A 17,011-nucleotide genomic window follows, 5' to 3' on the forward strand; every position below is an offset into this window, starting at 1 on the left:
GAAATGATTATTTTCCCTATTTGATTACTTCCTCCTCCATAAAAATAAGATCATCACTCTATTTCTGATCGTGATCCCTTGGCTCCATCCTCTTCTTACTGAGAGCCCAGGCACTGCTTCACCGTCTCGTCTCCTTTCCTCACCTCCGCCTGCTGCTCCCACCACTGCTGTCTGCCGGAACTGCTGTCGTCCAAAGGCTGCCAGTGACCTCCACACTGCTGATCCAGTTTTCACTTCTGTCCTCTTTTCCTGAAAACATACAAGTATCAACTTATAAACCAGTGTTATTTTAAATACAGAGGCATTGTAGGAAAGTTGTTGAAAGAGTAGACTGATAAAATGCCTCGGGTTTTAATCCTGACTGTACTTCCATGTTTAAAATACTAGCTATGTGACCTTGAGGGACGTTCCAAATAAGATGAATAAGATGAAGATAATAATAGTACTTACCTCAGAGCAGCTTTGTGAGGATTAAATGAAATAATGCATATAAAGGACATAGTACTGTATGTGGCACATGGTAAATAGTAAATGTAAGCTATTATTAATAGACTCAAAATGTTATTTTATTATTATTTTTTAAAAGATTTAAGAAATATATTGAATATTTGATACATAAAGAGATAAAAAACATTACCACAATAAGTGCATAATTTCAACAACTTAGTTCAGTTCAGTTATTATTGCATGAGGATATAATAAGGGAAGATATTTTAAGGATGAGGTTTTTATTACAAAATACTTAATACATGTATAAGAATATATGTAATCAACACCTATAATTTACCACCTAACCTTGTAATTTACCACCTAACCTAACCTTGCAATCTTGATCACATTTTTGTTATCCTTAATAACTTCTTTTCATAGTTCCTTTCACCCTTTGTATCCATGTGACTGTCCTGAATTTTGTGTTTCAATCTCTTGAGTAAAAAAAAAAAGGGATAGGTTTAGACAATTGTGTATGTCCTTAATTGTTTAGCTTATTTTTCTACTTTATTGTGATAGTTTATTGCATGTATGCTTTTTTTTTTTTTTTGGGGGTTTTGTCATGCATTGATATGAATCAGCCATAGATTTACACGTATTCCCCATCCCGATCCCCCCTCCCACTTCCCTCTCCACCGGATGTATGTATGCTTCTGTGATTTACTTTTTCATTAAAATTTTTGCCATGATTTATCTTAATTGTATATGTGTCTAGTTCATTAATTTTCATTGAGATAGTTACAGCATGTACTTTTGGGGGCTGTTGTGTGAATTAAATAAGTTGATGCACATTAAGTGCTTAAATAGTGCTTGCAGTTACCTTAATAGTAAAGGTGCAAAGAAAAATAGCCATTATGATGTTCTTTCTTCTTTACTGATGTACAGAATGCTGCTGCATGAATGTAACATGGCTTCTTTGTTCTCATGCCTGTGGACATTCGGGTTGTTTGCAGTTTGAAACAACAGAATGCAGTACTGCTTCGAATGTTCATCTTTTTATACCCTTGTACAAGTTTCTATGTGCCAAGTATGTTGACCTAGAAGTAGAATTGCTAAGTTGTAGGTTACACGCGTGTTCAGCTACATTAGATAATGCTAGTTTGTTTATCAAGATTATTGTGCCTGTTTGTATTTCAGCCAGTAGTGTATGCGTTACCATTGCTCCATACCCTTGCCACCCCTAGGTGTTATCATGTCTCATGCTTCATAATCCCATGGTTGCTAAATGGCATCTTGTGATTTCATTTGGATTCTGTTAATAACGAGGCTGTCATCTCTTCATATGTTTATTGGTTATTTGTATTTCCTTTCCTGTGCAAGTCTGTTCTTGTATTTTGCCCTTTTCTGTTTTTCTAACGGGTTGTCTTTTTCTTAACACATTTGGAGGAATTCTTATATATTCTTCATACTTATCCTTTGTTGATTGTATTTGTTGGAAATACAGTCGCCCAGTTTGAAGCTTTCTTTTCTGTATATTGTTGCCTATTAATCTTGCGTGAGTGCTAAGTTACCTCAGTTGTGTCCTACTCTTTGCAACCCTGTGGACTGTAGCCCACCAGGCTCTTCTGTCCATGGGATTTCCCAGGCAAGAATACTGGAGTGGGTTGCCATTTCCTCCTCCAGGGGATCTTCCCAACCCAGAAATTGAACCTTCATCCCTTGTGTCTCCAGCATTGGCAGTTGGGTTCTTTACCACTAGTGCCAATGAATCACATAAATGCCTTAGTCTTTAATCATTCATTTTCCTGTAATTGATTGTTTATGGTATGGGTAGATTACAGTTTCATTTTATTAAACATTTTTTGAAGTGGGGGAGAGTTGTATCATTTTCCAATAACCATTTAATAGTCATCCTTCATTGAATAGCATCTCTAGAACAGTTTGGGGGTTGAAAAATCAACATGTGTTTGGTTCCTTGTTTTAAACTATGGTATTTGCTACAGGTTTGCTTTACCCTGTAAGGTATTAAAAGGAATTCCTTTTGTCCTAATTTTTCTTAAAAAGGTTTGAAACTTGCATGGTGCTGAATTTTATTAAGTGCTTTTTGGTTAGCTCCTGAAATGATCCTATAGTTATTTTCCTTCAGTCTGTTAATAAGAGGAATTAATAGATTTTCTAATGTTTAACTGGGCTTCCCTGGGAGCTCAGTGGTTAAGAACCCTCCCTGCTAATGCAGGAGATGCAGGTTCAATCCCTGGGTCAGGAAGACCCTCAGGCGAAGGAAATGGCAATCTGCTCCAGAATTCTTGCCTGGGAGATCCCATGGACAGAGGAGCCTGGCGGGCTACAGTCCATGGGGTTGCAGAAGAGTCGGACGTGACTTAGCAACTAAACAACAACAACAATGTTTAACTACTCTTTCATCCTGAGGTACATCCTAGGATTTGTCTTGGTCTGTGATATATTATCTTTCTTTTACATTGCCAGATTGTTTTAGCAAATGTTCATTAAGTTTATAGGGTTTATATGAAAACAACTACTTAAAATAACTTTTAATCTTCACAGCAGAAAATATGGGTGCAGAACTGAAAGCTCCAATTATTAAGCAAGAACCTCTCCAAGTAAGAGGTAAATATATTTTATTCTATTTTTTATTATAATGGTGTTTTGAATTAAATATATAAAATTAGTTTGTATAGATATCTTTATAGTTATAAAGGTATATTCATTTTTACTTTTTAAAAAATATATTGACCATAAGGATTTATTCTATTTATAACTAATTTTCTACTGAAATTTGCATTCTGGTCATAAATTTTATGGTAATTGTTATTTCAAAAGCCCAAAGAAAGGAATAAAGGCAAATAAAAATTGTTTTATCATTTTTAGAAAAGTAATTCTGTACATTTTAGAAAAGTAAAGAACTAGAAGCTAATACCATATTGAAATCAAGATAGTTTGGACATTCTTGATTTCCATTTCTAGGAGTGATTAAGTAATGGAGGAATTCTTGTTTGCACTTCTCGTCTTTATAATTGGGCTATGGGCTCCCATGTCCAAAGTAGCATATTTCATGGAGGTATTAATTCTGTGAGTAGGATCACCATGGCTTTGGCATCAGACAAAAGTAAATTCAGTTTGTAGCTTTAGCATGTGCCAGCTTTATGGCTTTGGGCAGTTTCCTTGATTTTTCTGAGTCATAGTTTTCTCCTCTCTGGTGGTGCTGAGAATGGGACTTCTTTGTAGGGTAACTGTGGAGATGATACATACTGTACAGTCACAGTTAAGATTACTTAATGTTGTGTTACCATCAGTAATCTGGGCCGGGATAGACCAACAGGGATTTCTAGAGACTTAGATGAAATTATTAAAAAGTAATTTAAAAAAACTAATCTTTTTGAAGAGAGATGTATTTCTCCTCTCTGAGAAGCTTATTTGAATTTAATATTTTAGGATTATTTAAAATAAGGTAGTTTACAGACTTAAACTTATGCAAAAGGAAACCTGAACTTCCTTATATTCTTTTTTCAAATAAAGTTTTGATTTTTACATTGAACTTTATTTTTGAAATGTTCTTATTAACTGTGATTTGTGAATTTTGACTTTCACAGTTTATGTTTTAAGAGTCTTTTTACCTTCTTCAGTGGTGAATAATTTAGTCTTAATTTATTCTTTCAATCTGCAAGTACAACAGAAGACTTAGTGGTTACTAGAAAGGAGAATAGAATGTGCAGTAACTTGGCAACAATTTGAAACAGAACACATGAGTTCCTGCTGTTTTTCTCCTGCTTTTCCAAGATATGCCTATGTTATTCATCTATATCATGTGACTGAAAGTCTAACTTTATAAAAATGAACAAACCAGTGTTGGCTGTAATTTTTAATCCACAGAGTGTAACTGATGCCAAGTTGGTATTTTGTTATTGATGTCTAATTTTTTATGAATAGTTTGATACTTGATAATAGGGGAATAATTTAATAGAAGGCAGTGTTTTGCCTATAATCTGTAATTAACTTCCTATAACTTTTAACTGATAAAAATGTCCCTTATATTTATTTCAACTTTGTTACTTTATGTGAAATCGTTCAGTGAATTTCAGACTTTTTTGACTGCAACCCACATAGGAAGTACTAATGATTTAGTATATATATAGATTATTATATGTAACTGAAACAAGTCTTCACAAAAAGTGCTGATTCTTCGTTATATGCAATACTCTCTGATTACTTTCTGTTTTGTTTTTTTTTTTTAATGCTGGTTTCACCAGTGTTTGTAAAACACTGAACCAGCATGTAATTTTTTAAATGAAACTTCAGTTCATTTTCACTTAGACTTTCCAGGCAATTTAAATTGTACTAGTATGATTTAACAGACCAGCAATACCTTTGCAAGGTGTCCTTAGATAAAGAATTGATCTTTGACATCAGTCGGGAAGATCCCCTGGAGGAGAGCATGGCTACCCACTCTAGTGTTCTTGTCTGAAGAATCCCATGGACAGAGGAATCTGGTGGGCTACAGTTCATAGGGTCACAAAGAGTCGGACATGACTGAAGAGACTTAGCATGCAAGCATGCACTGATGACTCTGGAGTGAAAAGCTGGGTGGTTGCAAGTTTAATTCTGTCCTATCCTGTACTTGAAGTAGACTATATTTTCCCCGATGCCCTCCAGTGCATCAGGGGAAACCTGTTTTCTGTGGAACTCACTAGTGACCCCACTTAAAAATTAGCACATGTTCATCTTCAAATGTGACTTCCAGTGTGCATATTTAGTATGCTTTCCTTTTTTTTTTTTTTTGGTTTTAGTCAAAGCAGTTCTTAAAAAGAGGGAATATGGACCAAAGTATACTCAGAATAATTTCATCACTGGAGTCAGAGCAATGAATGAGTTCTGCCTCAAATCCAGGTACGGTAATTTTTTTTAAAATGTAGTGGTTTGTTCTATCTAATCTAAATAACCACTTACTTCCTAGAATTTGTTAACAGCTACCACCCATGTGGAAACTTTACTATGGTTCCTTCCTAAATTGAAGAAATATTTTTATTCAGTTAAGAATATTTTTTAAAAATGTTAAAATTGTTAGCTTATTAAACCGAAGACTGCTCCAGCTTGAGCAATTCAGTCTTTCTTGGCTCCTTTAACTCAAAAAAGCAGGTTCTTCAAAAATCTATGTGTCATATAAGAACCTTAGGAGTTCTGTTGTTAATATGTAGCAGATTAGCAATAAGAGTATTTGTATGTTAGTATAGCTTTAACGTTTGGGGGTTTTTGGTAGAGCAGTTTCATTATGTCTGTGTTCACATTTCAGCTGTGGTTTGTGTTGAGTGTAAATTATTTTGCTTCTTTCTGGTATCTTATTTTCTTCTAACTGAAGAGATTTATTGAGATATTTTTTACAGATTTAAATGTTTTCCCCACTTTTGTGTGTTTATCTAGGAAAGCTATATGTTTAAGGGGAAGATTTCTTGGCAGTTTAGACACAGATGATCTAGGCTCTCCCTCCACCACCCCCACCATGGCACACCTTCTAGAGTATAAAGTTAGAGTCCCTCAGTCGTGTCTGACTCTCTGCGATCCCACGGACTATACAGTCCATGGAATTCTCCAGGCCAGAATACTGGAGTGGGTAGCATATGGTATAATATCAATAAATAGGGTTCCTATAATCAGTTTTACATCTTCTGTAAGTATTGAAACAACAACCAATTATAATAATGATATAAAACTATACTTTGTTTCCCATACAAAAACTTCGTGAGTAAAGTAGGTTAGGTATAGCTATCTCCATATTATAGGCCAGGAAATATGGAAAGATGTTAGCAATGACCTGGTTTATTTAGTGAGTCAGTGACAGAGCCGGAACCAGAATACGTATCTTTTGCTACCTGATCTAGACTTTTATTTTTTTATTTTTTGGCTGCAGCACATGGCTTACAACATTTTAGTTCCCTGGCATTGATCCTAGGCCACAGCAAGAAAGCTGGGATCCTAACCACTAGGCCACTAGGGAATTCCTAAAATTTTTGTTCATAGGTCTTTTGTTGCTATTACAAAATTTCCTTAGGAAGACCAATGATCAAATTTAGAAAGACTTTAGCAGAGTGACTTGATGCATGTATCAACCTTTCAGAATTTAAGAGAAAGGAAAATAATTAAATAGCATGAAATTGACATATACTCTTTATAAATTGATACCTATGAATGATATTACCACTTAGTATTAGTCTGGACATGAGTTTGAGCAAACTCAGGGAGATAGTGAAGGACAGGGAAGCCTGGCATGCTGCAGTTCATGGGCTTGCAAAGAGTTGGATACGACTTAGTGGCTGAACAATGACAATTAATCTGGATGTAAACAAATGACTGTAAATATTAAGTTTACATTCTCAAATAGAGGAGTAATACTCTAATCTCTGTTCTTTCTACTTTTTTTTTCTTCATACATCAGATATTGCAGTGGTGTATCCATAGCAGATAAAGGACAAGCACTCATAAAGGATTTGACTCACTGCATACTATATTATGGTATCTATATTGAGTCAAGAGCAATTCTTAGTTTTTCAACTCTTTCTAAACCACTTTTATGTACAAAATGTCATCTTTAAATTGATTTTTACAGGCTGTCCAGCTTTAGCTATTAAAATAAGGCTTAGTTAGTGGTTTTTATCTGCCCTTAATAATCCTGAACTATATGAACCTTCTCTGAATAAATTCAACATATTTCTTTCTTCAGTGATCTGGAACAACTACGAAAAATCAGACGACGAAGTCCTCATGAAGATACCGAGTCCTTTACTGTATACTTGAGATCAGATGTGGAGGCAAAGTAAGAACATAGTTCTTTTAGGATAAAATATAAGCTGAATTTGGAATTAATAGAAACCCATCTAGACAGACTCAGAATTTTTAAAATGATATGTTTTAAAAGCAGAATATATACATATTTTTTAAAGTATTTACTTTTACTTATTTATTTGGCCGCACCAGGTCTTAATTGTGACACGTAGGATCTTTGATTTGCTTTGCGACATGCGGGATCTTTAGTTGTAGCATCCAGAATCTTTAGTTGCAGCATCCAGAATCTTTAGTTGCAGCATGCGAACTCTTTAGTTGTGGCATATGAGCTCTTTGTTGCAGCTTGAGGGATCTAGTTTCCCAACCAGGGGTCAAACCTAGGCCGCCTGCATTGGGAGCACACGGAGTCTTAGCTACTGGACCACCAGGAAAATCCAAAAGCAGAATATTTTTACATTTGCAGATTTGTTTGAGAGTTACTAGTATGTATTAATTAGCAAAGAAAATATCAGTTTTTTTTTAGAAAATTTGCTGTTGAATTTATTCTTATTGTGTAGATTTAATTTAGAAAAGTTTCTTAAGTGCTTTATATTTTTCCTAAAGGACCTATGGTTTGTTAAATTTTCATATAGTTTTAGTTATCTAGATTTAAATATGATTTTCATGAAGTCATTAATATTGTATTATTGAATGGTGGCCATGTGTGTGTATATAGATCTTTGGAAGTTTGGGGAAGCCCTGAAGCTCTTGCCAGAGAGAAAAAACTTCGTAAGGAAGCAGAAATAGAATATAGAGAAAGTAAGTATATTCAGTTTAAAGCTGAGTTAACTGAAAAGCAACTTGTAAATGAGATCTGTGTCTATAATAACGATATCCTCGCCTAGTGGTTGCCTATCTCTTGTGTTTGGCTTTGTTGGTTCTAGCAAATGCCAGTTTTCGTTTTGGGGTTTAATTATTTTATAAGAACGGTATCTATTTGTTTTCCTCTCTATAGCTTTTTAAAGATCGTGAGAGCAAGCAAAGCTAATTTGTCATTTCTGTAAGACATATGAATATTAAAACAGGGTCTGATTTGAAGGTTGTACCTGTTCTAAAAGTGAACCCTAGTTTCTAAGGGGTTTTGGCCTCTCAGAAGAAGCAAACAGCTGTTTAATATCTTTATATTCACAGATAAGCTAAAGAGACCTGCACTTAAATCTACAAGAATGAAATGTTTACTTTCTTTTTTTTTTTTATTTACTTTTTACTGAGGTCACATTGGTTTACATAACATTATATGTTCTATTTCTGTTTACCCTACAGCTTGATCACCACCAAAAATTTAGTTTCCGTCTGGTACCACACAGTTGATCCATTTCACTCATTTTTCCCTCAACCCTGCTCCTTCCCCTCCAGTAACCACTACCCTGCCCCAGATTAGTAATCAGCATTTATAGTAGGAGCCCCTTTTCCTCTTAACAGGAAATAAAATTTAGAGACCTGTGGGCATTAGGGGTACTCAATTTTTTTTAATAGGTTGATATATTTTTGAGGTATTTTCAGTGGACAGAGTTAGGAAATACTTTTTGTTTCTTAAGAGAAAATATGTAGGTTATTTTGATAAGCTTACTCCCCCCCCCCCCCCGCCTTTTTTCCTTTTGTATCTCTTACTCTGAAAATCTTATTTCTTAATTCATTAACATCATTAATTACATTTTTTATTTGTTCTTATATGTATGTACACACACTTATAGAGAGAATACAGTGTTGTCTCAAACTATCAGTCTCAGTATTCCTGCTAGTAAGGTGATTTAAGATTTCTGTTTTTCTTTTTGTCTTTACTGACTATCTCACTGGGGATATACAGTCAAATGCCTACGTTTTAAAGTCACTTGTAATTTCTCACTGTATGGATAAACCATCTACTAGATATAAAAATAGGTTCGTTTGTTTCGTTTTGCTTCTGATTTTAAGAAATTTGATTTATTTTTATTTTATAGTTTTGTAAAACATTTATATGGTTCCAAAGTCACCTCAAATACTTTAAACACAAAGTACTTTAGAGAAGTTTAGCTTCCATCCCTGTCTTCCCCACCCTTCTCCCTCCCTCTAGCATAGGTAATTGTTTAAAAAATTAGTTTGAGTGTTATTTTTACTAAAGTAGCATATATACTGGTAATTTAGACCCTCCTTTTCATAAATAAGGCATAGTCTATGTACTGTCTGTGCTTGTTTTTTTTAGCTTGATTATATGTCCCAGAGAACATTCCATAGCAGGAAATGGAGAGGTTTCTTCATTTCTTTTACAATACTCCATTTTGGTGGGTGCACCATAGTTTATTCAGTCATTTTCACCTAGGTCATTTCCAGTCTTTTACTGTTAAAATAATAATGCTGTGAATAGCCTTGTACATATATTAGAGGACATACTTAAAGTACAGAATTTGAGAAGGCACACTAATAAAATATTTTTTCCTTATTTTTAAACTTTGAGCTAAAGGTGGAGAGTTGGTTCTTTTATCAGGCTTAAATAACTCATCTTGCTGCCCTGAAACTGTACTTGTCGGACAGTTCTCCTGTCCCTCTAGCCCCTGGTAACTGCTCTTCTTTCTGTTTCTGTGAATCTACCTCCTGTAGATACCACATTTAAATGGAGTCATACAGTGTTTGTCTTTTTGACTGAGTTACCTCACTTAGCATAATGTCCTCAAGGTTCATCCGTGTGACAGGATTTCCATTGTATTTATATACCGCATTGTTCAGCATTTATTTGTCCATGGACGTTGTGGTTGCTTTCACTTGCCCATTGTGAATGGTGCTGCTATAAATTAGGGTGTGAAAATAACCTCTTTGAGACAGTGCCTTCATTTTTTTTTTGGATATATACCCAGAAGTGGTATTACTAAATCATATGATAGTTTTTAATTTTTTGAGGAACTTCTATATTATTTTCCATAGCATTTGCAATATTTTATAATCCTACCAGTATAGTCAAGATCTCCAATTTTTCTGCATTCCTTGCTTACACTTGTTATTTTCTTTTTCTCTTTGTTTTTGTTTTGTGGTAGTAGCCATTCTAATGGCTGTGAAGTGATACCTCATTGTGGTTTTGATTTGCATTTCTCTGATGATTAGTGATCTGAGCATCTTTTCATATGCTTATTGGCCAGCTGTATATCATCTTTGGAGAAAAGTCTATCCACGTCCTTAGCCCATTTTTTAATCAAGTTGCAAATTCAGATTTCTTACCATCACCTGATATTTTTGTTTGTATCTGGGAGAAGACTGTTTAACATAGTCTTAGAATAATTGTGTTAATCTAAAATGTGAAAGGATAAGAATATGTATGAGCTAAATGTATTGCATAATTCTTTTTTTATAGGGCTATTTAGAAACCAAAAAATACTGAGAGAATATAGAGACTTTCTGGGAAATACTAAGGTAAGAATATTTTTCTTTTAATGTTATGTTGAGTATGTGTTTCACAGAAAATCCTAGTATCTGTCCATGATGAAAATCTAGCATGTCTGTGATCCTATTCCAAGGTAGATCTAATCTGCTAAAAAAAATACCTTATCTTTGCATCACCAAATTTACTACCTTATCTTCAAGTGTGCCAGAATACTCTTATTTTCCTTCCTAACAGAAGGAAATTAATATTGGGATCAGTACAGGAAGCGTACCTTTACTGTCCACTTCTTATTTTCTCCTAAGTCCTTCATCGGACTTGGATTCCCAAGAGCTCTTATCAAAGCCACCGACACTTCCACGATGCCACGTAGTCATGTTCAGAGTCCGCCTTGCATTTAAATTGAGCTGGAGGTGTCTCCTGTCAAGAAGTGAGCACCATACCTGGAGAAAGGGCTAGCTTTGCAAATTGTCTCTTTTCTTCTGACTTAAATTTGAGTCTCTTGCTTCCTTCTTGGAAAATTTAGAAATTAGCAATGATGACAACTCTAGTCATATCTTATTTGATGTTCTTTTCTTTCCCAGTCATCTTATTCAAAGCCTCTTAATTTCCATTTCCCTTGTGAGCCCTGCGTTTCTGGCACCCTAGTGCTGCACTGAAGACCTGGATTCTCTTCAGTGGTAGGGCTTTTGTATGTCGTGTGAGTCACTTCTATGCCTTGACAGCCTCTGCCCTGCCTCTTGCTATGGAGTAATTTAGGCTGGTGAGGTCTGCCTCCTGGGAAGACTTCCTGCTAGCTTTACACCTTTTTTGCATGGAGGATCATCAGCACCGGATTTTTGAATAGCAGCTGTTGACTTCTGAAATCTGTGTCATGTAGAGCCCTTTTGAAGATTAATACTCATCAGCCTTGAAATGTTACAGATTTTGTATAAAATTTCTAAATTTCTATTATACCTTCTTTAAAAATAGTAATAGAATAAGACTTTAGTATTTAATTTCCTACTGTTTCCATATTCCTCCTAGGAACACTCACTGTCTCACTAAAGATGGCTGGTTTCCTTCTCTAAAACATAACGGGATTATTCGTGTCTCCTGGAGTAAAAATACCTTCTTTACTTTTTTTTTTTTGGTCTTTTTATTATTTATTTATGAGTATGATTGCTTCTCAATGTGTCAGCTTCTGCTGTACATCAGTGAATCAGCCATATGTATAAACGTGTCCCCTCCCTCTTGAACCTCCTTCTCACCCACCTACTTTGGATCCTTGTTTCTCTCTGATCCAGACACTTCTTTCTCCATTATATTCTTCATTTTATGGGAGCTCCAATAGTGAAATATATGAACTCACTATATTTTAGGTTTGGCACAAGCACTCTCTCAATGCTCAGTGTTCTAATTGATACCATTTCTTATCCCTTTAATACATTTTCCCTTTAATAATATTGCTACTTTTTTGTGCCTTTCCTTCTAATCCTAATTCTCTGAATTTCTTGGGATAGTCTTTCAGCATACTGGAGTGGGTGGCCACTTCCTATTCCAGGGGATCTTCCCGAGCTAGGGATCGAACCCAAGTTTCTTGCATCTCCTGCAAGGCAAGTGAACTCTTTACCACTTGTACCACCTGGGATTGAAATGATAGTGTCAGTTTGAAATCACCTGTAGCCCTTTGAATATTTTATGCTGATTTTCCTCCTAGTCCTCTGAAATCTATCCATCTGCCTACTATGGACCTGTTGCTTTTTGAGATTTTGCTTCTCTTGCTTATAGATTTCCTTGGACCTTGTCGCTATTTCTGACCTAATTTTACCAACAGATTTTCACCTTTTCTACAACTTTCTTTCTCTCTCTCTTTTTTTTTTTTTTTTGGCTGTGCCATGAGGCTTACATAATCTTAGTTCTCCAGGACTCCAGCAGTGGAAGAGCCCAGTCCTAACCATTGAACTGTCAGGGAATTCTATCTGCAACCTTCTTTCAGAGCAATTTGAGCTCAGTGAATCTCTTTTTCCTTGTTAAAACATTCTGTTATGGTTTAAAAATCGCATTTTCCTTCCCTGTCTGTCTTGTTTATTCCATAAATTTTCAAGACTTTCTTCTAAAGAAATCTTTCTCACCTTCTACCTTAAGTAGCATGTTTTCATATTCTACTGTTCCTATAACAATTTCATTTTTTTCTTTTTCCTGTACTAACCAAAGGATATGGTATATTCTCATTGTAGTAAAATGCACACACACTGGTTTTTGTTTATCAGTGAGTGGCATTACTCAGAAATCTGGAACCATGGTCAGACTTGATAGATGTATCACTTTAGAGCTTGCAGCTCCCTCTTTTGCTCTGCTGTCCACAGGAGCTTAGTAGGTGCTTTTTAAACCCTAACCTGCAGACCTGACTGCAAAGCATTATCAGAGTGCAAAATAAAAGGAAAAGCATTTTGCTCCCCTAATGCCACATCAGCCTTGTTTTTATCCTTTCTTCACACAAAACTGACTTCCCTCAGAATGTTTGAATGCGCTGTGTGCTCCGCCGAAAACTCTCCCCCAGATTTTCCCTGGCTGCTTCCTCCCATCGCGGAACTCCTTTCCCTAGTGCTGTAGCCAAGCAGCCCTCCCGTCTCGCCCCAGCGCTGCTCTCTCCGTCTCTTATTTTCTGGATGGTATCCACCACTCTCAGGTGTGACGGGTCTCTTCCCCCCTTGCTGTGCTAGACAGGGAGGTCTGAGGAGGCAGGGAGTGCTGCTTCCTCCGGTGCTCCAGCACCTAGAACTCTGCCAGGTACGTAGTGCGTGCACAGTAAATACTTCGTGAGTAAATTACGTAAGGCAGAATGCATGACTTGCTTTAGTGGAAAGGTGAACTACAACAGCAAGTGTGGAGCAGCGTGAGTATTCTCTGGGGATCAAGGAAGGCTTCACATAGAAGGGTAGCCCTCAGCCAGATGGGGAAGGAGATGGGTACAGCTTAGAGAGGTTACGGTGACATGTGATAGCATACGGGAGAGGAAAGAGCAGGAAAAGAAACAGGGAAAGTATAAATTCAAGGAGTAGCCAAAGGGTATTTAACCCGAAGGAAAATATTCTCCTGAATACTTCTCTCCCTGTTTGATTTCCCTTTGTTTTGTTCAATTCTGGAACTAAATAAACACAGTGTTACCATTTGAGGGCTTCAGTCTTTAGAGAATAGTCAGGAGTTAAATGAGGGTAACAGGCTTACTAGCTTTGGCTGTTCTTGTTTTAAAAGTTAAGTTACTCAACAAATGCAAAATTTTAGGTTATTTCAGTTCAGTATATTTTTATCACTATTTCTGTTTTTTAATGTAACCAACTCAGAATTTTTCTGGGAGTAGACAGTAAATGAATTACAAGGAAATAAATAAACAACAAGGAAATAAATAAACAACATTCTGGAAAAGGATCTACATGCACTTTCAATTTCCATCTTCACACAATTTAAAGAGGAAAGTCTAGAGAAAAAGAAATAAGTAAATCCAGTAGTGAAGAGGCATTGATAGAGAAGATATTTTCTGGTGTGTCAGAGTCGTATATATATCGTCATAGTGCCTTTTTGGGAAATGTTAAGAGTTTTTTTTCTTTTTGTTTGGTTTTTATAGCCACGTTCTAGAACGGCATCAATTTTTTTAAAGGGGCCAGGCAAAGTGGTGATGGTTGCCATTTGCATGTAAGTACTGAAAAATAAACCTTTAAAAATAGAATTTTTAAAAAATAATTAAATAATTAAAATTTAATTCTAAATTTTTAGAATTTAATTATGTTTTTAATGTATATATATGAATGTATACATTTATTACTTCGTATCTAGATAAAGGTGCTATCTGAAAATTTTTCTTCTATTTTCATTGGTGTTTATAGAAATCTTTTTAAAAACTTGAGTTGGCCAAAGTTACATTCAGAGTAAACCAGGCTGCACTGTGGCTACTGAAGAGCATCTGCCCTCTTTATTTTTCTCCCATTTAGCCCTGTTAGAGCATAACTGATGCCTTTGCCTCTTTTCTCCTCTGTCTTCTTGATCTCTATTATTTTGCCTACCTTTTAATCTATTGTACTGAGTAATCTATTTTAGGATGATTATTTAAGAGCATTAATTTGTAGTTCATTAGTTTGTGCTTTTATTTCTAAAATACACATACTACCTGTGTCTGGAATTTTGATGTAGTCTGGAAACATAAAGGTAAAATAGGTAATTCTCATCGTCAAGGACTGGAGGGGCCCTAGACTTAAAGTCGTTTATGATAATACAGCACAGATAGTGGTAATAGGGATGGAGAGACCTGGCTAGGTTCAGAAAGCATTGAGGAGCACTGGTCAGTGACGGCGCCCAGGCTTCTGACTTGGACGCTTGGGTAGATGCTGTACTGTCGCTGAGGAAAAAGGAGCACTGGGAGGAAGAGTCAGGGCGGGAGCGAAGAAAGTAACGGGTTCCTTTTTGAGTCTGAGGTATTTATAGGGCGCCCAAGTAGAGCTGGTCAACAGAAATAATTGTTTTTGTCTGTAAAGTGGGATTAGCAGCTAAAGCTTTTTATATTGGAGGAAAGTGATGTAGGGTATGTATACTGCTTAGCATCGTTTCTGTTACATAATATGCACTTGATGATTATTATTTTTAATATATATTGGTTTGAAGCTCAGGAAGATCTGAATTAGAGATAAAGAATAGAGAGTTATTAGTATATAGGTAATAATTAAAGCCATAGGAATACTTTGGATCACCTGGAGAATGTTTGTGTATATGCATTATAATGTATGAGGAAGGAAAAGCACTCCTGAATAAGCCTTGAAGAATGCTCACATTTAAGAAATTGGTAGAAGAAAAAAAAAAGCCTGCAAAAGAGACTGAGGAAGAGTAACGAGAAAGGTAGGAAGAAAACCAGGAGGCTGGTAGAAATCAAGAAGGACAGTGTTATAAGAAGATAGTGGCAAATGCTTCTGTAAGATTAAAGAAAATATTAAAAATGTTTTCAGGAATTTAATAGCAAGAAACAGTATATGGTTAAGAACAATCTTATGAGGTGTTGGTGGCAGAAGCCATTGTTTAGTGGATTGAAGACCAAATACAGAATGAGGAAAACTGAGACAGCAAGAGCAGATACAATTCTTTCAAGAAATTATATGAAGAGGAGAGGAGTAAAGGGTAGCTGGAAGGGGATGTATAGATCCTCATTTATTTTTATTTATTTACTTGAAAATTATTTATTTATTTATTTGGCTGCACTGGATCTTAGTTGCAGCTGTGGGACCTTTTAGTCGCAGCATGCAAACTCTTAGTTGCTGCATATAGGAGTCCCTGACCAGGGGTCAAAGCCAGGTCTCCTGCATTGGGAGTGCAGAGTCTCAGCCACTGGAGCACCGGGGAACCCCCTGCCCCCGTTTGCTCATTTATAAAATGAGGGTGTTATTACATATTAGTATTTGTATAATAGTTACAGTAAAACATAATAAGTGGCTTAGTGTCTGAGATAAATGATACTAGTTGTTATTGTTAGAATCTGAGCACAGCTAGCTTCCTCAGGAGATAGCCAGGTTTGTTTTCGCATGTGTGATCTTCCAGTATGACCCAGACTGCTTGGTCTGGCTTTGTTCTCACCTTTCGCATCTGCCTGATTAAATAACCTGACCTTCAGCAGCGTCGTGTCTTTGACAGTGACCTGCTGAACAACATCACGTGCGATCCTCTTTCACTTACCTAAGACACAGCTTCCTTTCTAAGTCCATTTTGTCCAAATGTAGAACACCCTCTTTTCTCATCAGTTCTTAAAATGTACTTAAGTAATTTGTTTGCACATATCATGCCCCTTTCATTTAAATATTTAGTGAAACCATAATCTATATTCTTCAAATTTATACTCTTGCCTAAAGCATAGTAAACTAGAAATCTGTTTTAATTTACTTTGAACAAAATCTTGTGTGTGTGTATGTATAAATAAGCTTTTGGTGGGAGTTTTTATCTAAACCTGTGCTAAATTATCTTTTCTTTCTCTCCTAGCAATGGATTAAACTGCTTCTTCAAATTTCTTGCTTGGATTTATACGGGTTCAGCAAGCATGTTTTCAGAAGCGATACACTCTTTATCTGATACTTGTAACCAGGTGAGGGGTAAAAGCTTTCTTATTAATTTAAAGTAATATTTTTTGAGATTTTAGTCTAAAAGTTGACATTTTAAAAACTGAATGATTCCTACAGTTGGGTTGTAAAAGAAAATGAAAGGTGTTTTACTTTTGAATGATGACATACAAAGAAGTATGATCATAGTCTTTGAAAACTGATTGTTATGCTTTAAAAGCTTTTAACAATGAAGTATAAGATCATCAGATACTAGATGTTTGGGCAGAGGCTTTTGCAAAAGTGATTCTTACATTAAATAGAAATTTGATTTAAGAATATGAGT

General features: G+C 35.7%; 1 protein-coding gene across 2 annotated transcripts in view; it reads left to right on the plus strand.

Annotated features, from left to right (window-relative positions):
* The window catches only part of SLC30A9 (solute carrier family 30 member 9), a 78,369-nt gene that overhangs the window by 19,377 nt on the left and 41,981 nt on the right, over positions 1–17,011 (plus strand). The window contains exons 3-9 of one of the 2 annotated variants that reach the window (XM_043871018.1): positions 2,995–3,057; positions 5,235–5,334; positions 7,163–7,255; positions 7,940–8,022; positions 10,586–10,644; positions 14,220–14,287; positions 16,610–16,712. In XM_043871018.1, the coding sequence (XP_043726953.1) occupies positions 2,995–3,057; positions 5,235–5,334; positions 7,163–7,255; positions 7,940–8,022; positions 10,586–10,644; positions 14,220–14,287; positions 16,610–16,712 (569 nt within the window). The remainder of the gene's footprint in view (positions 1–2,994; positions 3,058–5,234; positions 5,335–7,162; positions 7,256–7,939; positions 8,023–10,585; positions 10,645–14,219; positions 14,288–16,609; positions 16,713–17,011) is intronic. The other variant, XM_043871019.1, reaches the window with a different exon arrangement.

This window comes from Cervus elaphus, chromosome 17, assembly GCF_910594005.1.
Source record: "Cervus elaphus chromosome 17, mCerEla1.1, whole genome shotgun sequence".
In the NCBI taxonomy this organism is placed as follows: domain Eukaryota; kingdom Metazoa; phylum Chordata; class Mammalia; order Artiodactyla; family Cervidae; genus Cervus; species Cervus elaphus.